Source organism: Antedon mediterranea, chromosome 6, assembly GCF_964355755.1.
Source record: "Antedon mediterranea chromosome 6, ecAntMedi1.1, whole genome shotgun sequence".
NCBI classification, from domain to species: Eukaryota; Metazoa; Echinodermata; class Crinoidea; order Comatulida; family Antedonidae; genus Antedon; species Antedon mediterranea.
In genome coordinates this window covers 15,209,883-15,222,429 of record NC_092675.1, presented here as the reverse complement: position 1 = coordinate 15,222,429, position 12,547 = coordinate 15,209,883, and the positions used below count along the sequence as shown (strand labels likewise).

The 12,547-nt window shown below is 33.8% G+C and overlaps 1 protein-coding gene across 1 annotated transcript in view; it reads left to right on the top strand.

Annotated features, from left to right (window-relative positions):
* The first annotated feature begins 4,024 nt into the window (after positions 1 to 4,024).
* The window catches only part of LOC140052322 (glucosidase 2 subunit beta-like), an 82,642-nt gene continuing 74,119 nt past the window's right edge, over positions 4,025 to 12,547 (top strand). The window contains exon 1 of the mRNA XM_072097830.1: positions 4,025 to 4,188. Coding sequence (XP_071953931.1) covers positions 4,083 to 4,188 — 106 coding nt within the window. The 5' untranslated portion in view covers positions 4,025 to 4,082. The remainder of the gene's footprint in view (positions 4,189 to 12,547) is intronic.

Below are 12,547 nucleotides of genomic sequence, written 5' to 3'. Positions count from 1 at the left end.
TCTACTTTGCTTTTGAAAGAAGAAACCATTATCTTAAGTTATAGTTTATTTTTATTTGTTTGTATTAGGGCCAAAGGCCAATATACTTTGAACCAATAAATTCCCTGAAAAGGGAAAGAAGAAGAAGTATTAATATACTGTGCTCAAGTGGACCCAATTTGGCGCCAGGGGAGCACAGTTATATAAAATAGAAATAAGTTACTGAATTTTAAAATCTTTTCGTATGTTAATACACTTTGCTCAAGTGGACTCAATTTGGAGCCAGGGAGCACAGTGATATAAAATAGAAATAAGTCACTCATACATTTTAATATCTTTTCGTATGTTAATACACTGTGCTCAAGTGGACCCATTTTGGCGCCAGGGGAGCACAGTGATATAAAATAGAAATAAGTCACTGAATTTTAATATTATTTCGTATGTTAATACACTGTGCTCAAGTGGACCCAATTTGGAGCAAGTGGAGCACAGTGATATAAAATAGAAATAAGTCACTGAATTTTAATATCTTTTCGTATGTTAATATACTGTGTTCACGTGGACCTAATTTGGCGCGCGCGCAAGTGAGCGCAGTGATATAAAATAGAAAAAGTCACTAAATTTTAATATCTTTTCGTATGTTTATACTCTGTGCTCAAGTGGACCCAATTTGGCACCAATGGGAGCACAGGGAAATAGTCACATACAAAAACATCGAGAAAAAATACTTATGAAATTAAAAAATATTTCAAACTTGGTATATATGTTCAATATCGGTTACTCCATCCGTAAACCAAAAGAAAAAAAAATAGTTCCATAAGTATTATATTAAGTAAACGCAAGTTATTAAAATCACTGATGTGGCTTGAATTTTTTTTGTCTTTTTCGGGGTTGTAGAGAGTCCACACACGATTTAAAAAATGTAAAACCTCTAGATGGTCGGCAATGGCACTCTCACGTTATAAAAAATTGATATTTTGAATCTGAAAACTGAGGTACTAGCCTATTAAAGTGTGGCATTTTCCCTATTATATAGGCCTATTTTGAGTAAAAGCGTCACAACAGGGCGTTTCGCGCAAGTCGGCGGGAAAAGGTGCTTTTCCAGGGCCGTCGACAGGCCGTACGGTACATCTAGTGGAATGTAATAATGCTTATTATAGCTCAATAGGCCTATTTATTTACTTCAACTTGTTGAAGAAATTAAATATATAAATAGGTATTAATACAGTTGGGTGGGTGGCCTAGAAAAAAAATCAGTTGCTATAATGTATACTATACAGTACACAGTTACCACAGTTAGTGTAGGCCTACGATATTATTATTAACATATCCTCTATGATGATAATCTGTAGGTAACCACGGCGTTCCATTTTTGACGTATATATATATATATATTTTTTAAATTTCATTTTAACACATACATAATACAAAATCAATAGATAAAGGTAACGTAACTATTAAACAAATAAAAAGAAACACGATATAATACTCTCTTAAAAATAAGAGAGTAGGCCTAATGAAAAAAAATAATGTATCGCAAAAATACACTTTATAATAATCATTTTGTAAATAATAATGGTTGCCTTGTATTTTTGGTAAATGTGAATTAAATGATTATAATTAAGTAATTGTTCTTTGATTTTGCAACTTTGTAATTAAAATTAGAATGTTTGCATCACTGAATCGTTGTGCCCCGATACAAGTATGGGTACGATACACGCGTCAATATCATGTTACATCCAGGGACCAAAATGCGTTTATCTTTCAGGTGAAAATTTCTTACAAATTTACAGACAGCAACGGCAATGGTGACCTCTAATAAAAATTATTAGCACGGCGCTGAAACAATGTATTTTAATCAAAAGTGAAAGTACTTTACTCTTTTTTACGCTTCTTTTCCCGATTTTATCCAGATTTATAGGGGGGGGGGGTGGTATGTGCGATGGGTGCGCCCCTGGATCCCGCCACTGCATATGATCTCCCATTCCTGGGCCTATACCCCTCCCCACTGTCACCACCAATGTTGTAATATATTGTTATAACAGTACAAATGTAAATGAACTGATTTATTAGACACGCGTTTTGTATATTATAACGTTACAGATATATCTAGATACTTAAACATTTGTTTTGCGGCCATTTTCATTTAACAACACTTAAAAATAATGTGTATATTGTAGTTCAGATCTTCGAACTGTCAAGAAATATATAAAGCATTCTAAAAACTGTTATAAAGTGGTAATTAGATCTATCATTTATGTTTTTTTTGTCCTTTTTTAGGCATTTTCGCCTTTGGCGGCCATTTTGTTTAAAACAACCTATTTGCAAGGTTGCTAAAATCCCCAATATACAAGCAAAGTGGGAAGTCGAGTTAAGTAAAAATGAAATAGACTGGGACAAAACATGGTACTGTAAAGTTCACAATATGAAACATTTACCAAAAGTCGCCCAATTTAATTTTAAATTATTACATCGTATCTTAGCTTGTAGAAAAAACTTAAAGAAGTGGAATCTTTAATAAAAGTGATTGTTGCGAAAAGTGTTGTATAGAAATAGAAAGTGAAAAACATATGTTGTACACCTGTAATAGCATTCAATCAGATTTGAGTAAGTTCCGTAAACTGATGTATTCCGACTAATGAAACACTACGACCAGGTTTCCCCGAATGGTCAGACATAGTTATAGGAACTCAGAACACGCTTGTTAATGAACTCATCTCCTTATTTACATTTATTTACAAATCTTGCATTATTTATAAAACAAGCAAACGGATTATCACTTGGAATTTATTTAAGATAGAACTAACAAATTTAATTTCAAATGAATACTTATGTAATCTAAACAAAGCAGAAAGAAAATGGAACGACGTTAAAGAAAAACTCCTTGAATCAATTATCTAAAAAGAAAAATAGTTAATAAAATTTAATTTAATTAAGAAATACACAAGAATAAACATAAACGTAATACAGTATATTTTTTTTTATTTAGATCAATTGTTAGTTTACCATCATTATTATATTTTTTTTTCTATGAGGCGCCCGAGTCCTGGATGACCGAGACGCAACTGGTGCTAGCAATAGGGTTGGTGAAATATGTCCATAATAGGTTACTTTTCTGTCCATAATAGAGGACTTTCTGTCCATAATAGGGACTAGAGGGCGCTGTTGTTTCACAATTGGCTGTCCAAAATATAATAGGTGACTTTTTGTCCACACTAATAGGTAATTTTATTGGAGTAGTGCGCCATCCATTGTGTTGTCCAATAGGTGATTTTGTTGGCGTAGTTGTACGTTCGTAGTTTATTTCGCGAGTAGAAATAGTTAATACTAATTTGCTTTCCTTCAGACTTCGAGGCTACCGGATCAGGATTTAAACTAGAACTATAAAAATAAACCTGTCTAGCGACGAGGGCGTATCCTCATACTTCGGTTTAGGTTTAGCTTTGCAATATTTATTAGTTTGTTATTTTATCATATAAATGATAAAAGCAATATTATGTTCAAAATGTAAAACTATACAATTTTATCAAAGTATTCAAACAAAACATAATATTTTATCATTATTATATCGAATCTATTTTTAATACTGAATATCAATCTTTTTATCGTTTTAGCTCTGTAATATAAATTTTCTCTGTATACATATTTGTTTTATCTAGATTTCAACACAATATCGAAATATTTTATATAATCTTTTAACCTCTGTCTGTCTTGTAATATCACTTAAATATTAATTGATAAAAATAGATAGATATAGACATACTGTAACCTTCACCATATTGTTTATCATTGCAATAAAAGTGGGGTTCCCCCACAAAAGAGGAAACAAAATAAAACAACCTATTTCCCCTACCTGGATTTTCTAGACTTTTAATATGTTCATATAGGGACCTTATAGAAATGCATTGTGGTGAAATAAATTCTGCTGCAATTTTTTGTAACCATTTTTTAAAAGTTTTCCTACCTGTACTAACTATTGAGGGCGCGCTACTACTTCATTGGCGATATTTTACACGTTTTTACATTTTTGCAGCCCCCGCATAAGTAATGTAACGAAGATAAAGCCGGCTTTTTTTCTGTTTGAAATAAGTTTAACGTTAACAATGAAGACTTATCCGACTTCAGTGTCTGTATTGCCTTTATGTTTTCTATTTATTTTTCAATGTTTATGCTGCGACTGCACAAGATTGAGAGGTGTTTCAATATCTAGTAAGTAAAGTAAAGTCTAGGCCTAGGCCCCTAGCTAGGCCTATTATATAGGATGGAGGATAAGCAAGCCTCCCGGACCCTGCGAGCTACAGCGATTTTAATTGCTTTTGCTTATCCTTGCCTCCTTAGATTTCCACCTGTCTTGTTTTCGTTACCTTGTTTTAAATGTATTTCGATTTTAAAGGCTAAATAAAGAATGAATGAATGAATGAAGTAGGCATAACATAGGCTAGCCTACTAGAGGCTATGTAGGAGGAGGCCTAGTTAGGGTAGCGGGACGATTCGGCCCTGAGACGATTCGGCCCTGAGACGATTCGGCCCTGTGACGATTCGGCACACTTACTTACATTTATCGGCTTTGATATGCATTTATAAGCATAAAATAAGCTTTTTTCCCCAAACTTTATTTTCAGAGAGACTATGGGGTAGCACTACTAGTAGGGATAACGATGCAAAATTAAAAGTTGTTATTTTTAAACCAATTTAAATATTATATGTTAGTATTTTGTTTCAATATTCCAATAAAGAAAGAATTACGAAAATCTGACTTGTAGTTTTCGAAATATAGGGTCTAAAACATCGCCGAAAATGATCGTTTTTGGCCACGAACGTTGTAAAAAAATTGCGCCCTCAGTCGACAATTGTATGAACCACACCGTTTTTCGCTAAAATAATTACATATAATTACGTTTTATAGTAATTTATTTTATATATCAACATTGGAAATATCAATAAAATATATTATTAAATGTTTACAAAATATATAAAGTTGTTTATTTAACGGAATTCGTACAAATTCATTGCTCTAAATTTGTGTAGTAACGATCAGTACAGACAGACCATGTGACTTCGCAGTACACGCGAGAGAAAACATTCCGCTGTGGGTGATTCGCGTCCACCAATCAAATAGCCAGAATCCAAAATCATTCAACCGTGAGCTCTGCCGATCGCGGGAAATCTCAGCTTTGATTGGATTACGATGACATCATATCACAAAATGGTGGTTTTGTAGTTGAGCCTCACGTAATTTTCACAATTTTATTTCAAAAATGAAATAAATAGACCTTCTTTATGGTATGTCTGATTTTTCTCTAAAAGATTTGAATAATAAAGGCTTCATATCGAGAAAAAACCGTTTTTTTGGCACTTATAATAAATATTTCTCAGAGAAAAAAGCACATGGCATGTAGAACTATATTATCTTGGCGTAGGAAGACAAACAAATCCCAGGTCATGAGAGGCTCAACTACAAAAACAAGGTTGAATAGGGTAAGGTCACTGGACCGTTTGAAGGTTTTTGAGTAAACAATCTACCGCGTATGGTCGTACGCGCTAGACAGTACGATATTTTAAGCACATTTTTTACATGTTTGGTTGAATGTAATGAAGATAAAAAATAGTTGATCTTATGGAATGATATGTAAATAAATAAATACTCAAAAGAATTATGTTTACAGTTCAATTATTTTCAGAATAATACTACATAAAAATGTGTTTACCAATGGACAAATAATCGCGTCAATGACATAGCGCGCATGGTAACGTACGCGGAGTTGAATCGTGGCAATAACAATGGAGTCAACTCTCGGTAACCCTACTACTAGGGATAAAGATGCAATAAAGCAAACATTTTGAAAACATTGTGTTGTCGAAAATGATCATTTTTTAGTCACCCGAACGAAACGTTTTTTTTGTAATTTATTATATATATTATATCAACTTTGTCAATATCAATAAAATACGGATTGTTAAACACCTTTAGGCTTTAAAAACTTGATAAATTCTAAAAAAAATGAATATGAATTTGGTCTAAAGTGAGACGTTTCGGCCCACAAAGTGGGATGTTTCGGCCCAAAAGTGGGCTGAATCGTCCCACCAAAAGTGGGCCGAATAGTCCCGGGCTGAATCGTCCCTGAATCCTAGTTAGGCCTAGGATACGATTGACAGACGATCCGGGCCGCGATTTTTTTTTTCGTATACAAGTTGGGGACCCCTCATGAAACGTCACAAACTAAACATGAATAATTCATCAGTTAAATTTGTTGTTCCGTGTGCACTCAAGCGTATAGCAACAAGTGATTACACCTTTGATACGATTCTTTCTAGGCCTAGGATTCTAGGTCAATTCACATGATTGCCTTCGCGCACTCTTCTTCAAACACACCACTCTATGCAAAATGTGTCGAGGCTAATCGACAGCTAGGCAAGACACATTCAACTAAGTAGCAATTGGACATAGCCCAAAGAAAGCTTTATTATACATTATTGTATACAAGCTTCAAAATAGTGATTATTACAAATAAAGATGGATTTTAGACGTTTTTACGTTGTAGGTTTAAGCCTAGATTCATTCAATGCGCCTGTCGCGTTTCGAACGGCGTGCTTCGAAAAACGGTTATATTTTCGAATTATATTTTCAAACTAACTTAACTTCAACAATTGTTTTTATATATTTAGAAGCATATTTTTAAAGTTGTGAGTATTTTGTATAATTTGTTATCACGATTCATGCACATCAAACTGCCCATGTAAATTCGATTTATTTCTTTTTTTTTTGACAATTTTTTTACAATGACCTTGACTTTTAACCTCATGAGCACTTTAGGCGCTTATCGTGGTGAATCGGTTAAAGACACCTTACCTACGTTTTTTAGATCTATTTTAAGATCACAAACTATATTTAATCTATATTATAAGTGAGAGAGTTTGTACGTCTGTCTGTTTGAAATTTCTATTTCTGCATGTAACCATACATATGGGGTATCAAAATGATCGCAATTGTACTGGGAAGGTTTTAAACTACATTTCAAAAAGTTTGAGGATTTGGTGGGAGAGGGGGATTGGGAGATAGGGTGTGAGAGTTAGGGTGTGAGAGTTGGGGTTCAGGGGATAGTGGGATTTTGCTTAGGCTAGGGGTAGTAGGCTATCAAATTGACCAGAATTGTGGTAGGAAATTGTTACAGTATTTTAATTATTACTGGCAAGGGGCTGGGAGTTTGGGGTGGGGATGTAGGGCTTTTCACCATGACTGAAACTGTACTGGGAATGTTTTAAACTACATTTGAATACTGCCACTGAGGGATTATGGGTTGGAGTGATGGCTAACATTATTTGTACTGGAACCGTCCTAAACACATCACCCAGTATCTGGGGTGTGTTGGGAGGGAGGAGGGGGAGCGGAAATACTGGCGTAATCAAGTATGTGATTGCAATGCAATTTTTACTAGGAAAAGTTACTATATTTGAACTGTCCAGGGGAGGAGTTAAGGTTTGTTGATTGTGGCTGGGATGGTGAGAGGAGAAAGAAGGCTGGGCGATTGCAGTATCTAAATTAGATATTTCAATTATCAGCCAATATGACACCTATTCATTTACACAGTTTACAACGTACTTAAACCAATATTAGGCCTATCATACCTACGTATACTCATTTCATTTTGAAGTGTGGGGTGTTATTGAAGAGGGATGGAGGTTGGTGAGTATAGGGAGATACTGGCGTGTGTGTTATGTACTGAGAAGGCGTCTCAAAACTAATTTGGAAACCCCGCCCTGGGGCTAGTGTAAAAATAATACTATATGGTCCTATTGCAATAACTTTTTTCGTCTTTAAATGGTTAAAAATGTGAAAAATAAGTTGATTCTAATAATTATAGCGGCCCGCTATAAATCCCAAAATGCATTGCAGGGCTGCAAATTAACTTCCGGTAATTTATAGGTTGTTTCAATCGATTTCTGAGGACATAAAAATTCCGCCCAGAAGAATGCAATTATTTTGGATTACGCACTAGTCCTGATGCTCCGCTAATTATATTCACAAAAGATCTATTCTTACAGTACAGAAAGAAATTACTGCTTTGTATCTACGCGTTAAACCTTTCGTAGCCTACGCGTAGGTAGATCGTAGGTCATGGTTCTCTGTAGCATACGTATGAAGTATTGTTTGTAGCAGCCTACGATGTATTGTTTATGAAATGATAATTATCTACGCGTCGATCGTAGGGTGGTTCGTAGGTTTAGTAAACTAAACACAAATGCCATCGCCTTTAGATACAATGCAAACAAAAATGCTAATTAAAATCCTTGTCAATTTGTGTAGCCGCCCTATGCATCGGTTATCCGAATTTATCAGGACATCCGCCGACGAGACGATATCGAGCCGGTGTCCCTCAGCTCACGCAGAGAGAGTTTCGGTGGCCTACACTATATAAATGATTTAATTCTACGGGTTAGAGAATTATAAAAACAACGACACCTAGGCTAGGACACCAACAAAATATATGCAAAATAAATAAGATTTAACATAGGCTTTTTAAATTATTATTACGACATGTGTAAATGAAAAGGCCCGAACAGAATTTGGAGGGGATAAACATGCAAGCCGTTGGATTTTGGGAACAGTTTTCATGTCATGTGACACAAAATCCAGGCACACACTGTTTTGTACAGTAGCCACCCCTGAGTAAAAAAAACAAGCGAGGTTTGCGGTATTAAAACAGAGAGTATCGCGTTTCATGCCAATATGACCAAAAAAACTAGGTCTGTATTAATTACGGTCTTCTGTCGGGAAGTCTTTTTGCGCGGCCAACTGAACGTTCTGATACTATATTTAGAATGAATTTTGTACGATTTTTTTTTTTTGCATCGCTTGTGGATCGACTGGACGTTCGCTATAATTATTATTTTTATTAATTGGCCTAGTTCATTGTGTTGGATCGTGTCTCTATGTTTACATCGTAGGAAATTTTATTTCGCTATTGAGTAGGTAAACATGCATGAAGGAAACTGTTACGATTAAAAAATATTATATTGCAGACAGTATATATTTTTTAGTAATGTACAACTTGGTCCTACAGTACGCCAATCAAAATTAACCCATTAATTTCCACACCTTGTTACTTTACTAAGAACATCGTAGGGTTGTTGTTACGAAGCCAAACAATGTAACCTACAATCGAAGTCAACAACGAAGCATACGTTCTATTTACGAAGCTACTTCATAGGAAAAGTTGCAGTATTTTCTCTGATATATAATTTTCGATAATCAAAGTCTGGAAGGTAAAGTATTAAAAATCGACTGATAAACAATACTGCTGTTTACTAAATTAATCTATTTAATGAATAGATTTATTACAATTATTATTATCATTAATTACATTTTATAGTAATCATTATTTGGTAATAACTATAGGCCTAACCATTTATTTATACTGCCAAAAAAATTCTGATGGCTGCGCGGTGACAATCCTCCAATCGTATGCAGCCTAGAAAGCTTGTTTGTGCGCCTGAAAATTGTTAATTAAAAATATGCCTTATTTGAATCGATTATAGCTGAGCTTCAGGATGGCTGGTGACCCCCTATTTTTTTAACTTATTATAAAGCGCAATGAGTTGTAGATATGAATTCATGTGAAATTTAGGTCATAAATATGTTATGACGTCATCATATGGCCATCTAAATTTAAAAAATTGGATTTTTATCTCTTTTGACACAGTTCGTCACATTCAATAGAGCGCATATCGTGTAAACGTTATCAATTTTCTTCCAATTTTCAATAATGTTATTACTTAAAACATTCTTCAGAAACATGAGCTTTATTTTTAATTTGAAAATGTCATCATATTCAAACAATTAAATAAACGTGAGTGGTCAACTAAACCGTTTACAATGCCAATACAGTCAACTGTTGACGCTTGTTGAACAATTTTAATCGATGCTAAGCTGTTTGTACAATAGTTGTGGTGCAGCTTACTGCAGGCTAAGACTAATAAATAGCATCTGTATGTTACGATGCATTGCGCGATAGCCTAACTCGTCCCTGTGACGAATTCAAATCTAGTTTTAAAGACGATCGAGTACCAACGCGCGTGGACATTCGGGCCAATATAATTAGACCATCGGAGCCATTATTATAAAAATAAAAGAAAGACTAGATTTAATTCGTCACTATGACGAATTATAGGTTAAATGCATTGATTTAAATAAAAATAATTGATTGATTGAAGATATATTGATGATTGATTTTCTCAGAATCTTTAAAGATGTATTGTCCCCCTGAAAAAATTTTTTTTTTCAATATTTTTGTTGAATAGGCCATTTTAATTGCACATAAAAGTTATTCACTTTGACCTCAATTTGGATTGAAAAAAATAATTTTTTACACTGGAAAATCGCAATTTAATGCAAAAATTAACCAACCGGAAGCTATTTGTCTGGAAGACAAATGTGTTCCGGTTTAATTTAACCCTTGACCTGAGTTAGCTCATAAATATTCATATTGTATGGATACATCGTGTGGATGATGCTTTCCAAATCAACAGCCAACAACGATAGCAATACATGCGTGCGAGTCGAGTAGTGATGCGAGACGAATCTTGAAGAAAACACTATAACTATAGCTAGCAGAATGCTAAGTTAGAATTACAGTTGGTAACTTTGATGTTGAATCTTATTCATTTAGGTGAGTTTTTGTTTCGCTAACAGGAGAGGCCTAGCTAGGCCTAGCCCCGAATTTGCTGCTACTGTACTACTACTACTACTACTAGCACTGACAGTCTCGAGTAGCCTAACTGCTGCCTACTTCTGTCTCTAGAAGTAGAGTGTAGTAGGCCCAGGCAGTACACTGCTAGCTAGGGCTACAGTAGACCACCACCAGAAGGGATGTATTTTTGTTTTAATCATGATGAATTGGTTTAATTTTTAAAGATTTCAACTATCTATTCGGCAGTGAAAATAAAAAAAAAAAAGAAAATCTAAATATTGTTTTGTATGTTTTACTGATGCAATATTTAAAAAATATTTTCTGTATCAAATGCAATAGGTTCAAATTAATATATTGTGTTTTGCCTTAAAATTATTCAGAAACCCTTATTAAATAAATTTAAAGATGGTCTGCAGATTTCAATTTCAGAGGTAATTCCGTCACTGTAATTCCGTCACCGGACCATGTGTCAAATTATTACTATATATCAAAAACTGAAACTTTTTTTTAAAAACAAAAACTTATGTTCAATACTACATTAAATAATGGCTAAATTGAATGAATTAATTTTTTTAATTTCCAGTACAATTCACAGAGTTTTAATGAAATGTTTAGGGATAAAAATGAGGTGGTTTTTCTGCGAAATTTCGTCACGATATATGTTTTATGATATTATAAAAAAATATGGTTGGTTTTTTAATTTTTTTTTTTGTGGAAATAATTAATAGAATCACTAGCTATTAAACCAGGGGTTGCATTAAGGTTTTAAGTAGGAGGAGAAAAAAAAAGTAACAGGAGAAGTTTGAAGTCATAAATAAATAACTTTGTGAGCAAAGTCCAGGGGCCGAAGGCCCCCGGAAGCTCTGGCTTTCTAGAGCTATATAGGTCATTTAGACTAGTTTACAGACACATAAATATATGCTTAATTTGAAATAAATATATTAATTTTTATTGCATTTATGTATATTAAATATTTGAGGAAAAAAAACCTGCATATTTGTGTTTAAAAAAAAAAAATAATTACAAAAAAATAGCATAACAATAACAACATATATTACGCACAAATCTTTTTTGGCCCGACATATTTAGCAATTATTTTACTCCCATTTGTTATGTACTTTATTAATTTAAAATGCGTGGTTCTTATTTTATGACGTTAGGAAGTTCAATAATAATATTATATATTATTAATAATAATAATATACAGTAGGGCCTAGGCTAGGTCTATTATTAGGGAGTCCGAGAGGCACGCGTCCCAGAACAGTATTTTACTTTCCACGATTCAACTACGATACGTTATTATGCACGCAATTTCTTTGACGTGCTATTTTTCTTCACTAGGCCTAGTAAACAATTTTTGATTATCAATTACTTTGAGAATAAATATACTATGAAAAAAATTACTTGGTGTCTAATTATTAATCTAAAAGATCATAAAAGTTTGATTTCCAATGCATCATATTAACTATACAGTTAACGACACGAACCACACAAGCCCGTACAACAATTTTCAACGCAAAACGGTTACATGCGGTCCAGGAGGGGACTTCCCCCACTATACCTTCAGCGTGGTTGAGCCTCTCACAAATTAAAATTTGTTTTCCTACGCCAAGATAATATAGTTCTACATGTTATGTTCATTAAATCTATAAAAAAAAATTCTAAGTGCTAAAAATGTTTTATTTTCTCGAAATATTAGGTAGTTTATAATTCGAGTTGTTTATAGATAAATCGTATATCATAAAAAATATCTAATTTTTACATGTTTAAAAGAATTTTCGTGAAATTCTGAGAGGCTCAACCACAGAAAATTAATACCAGTACATCATATGATGTCATTTTAAGCGAATCGCGTTGGTGTATTCGCCGTTGACGGGTAG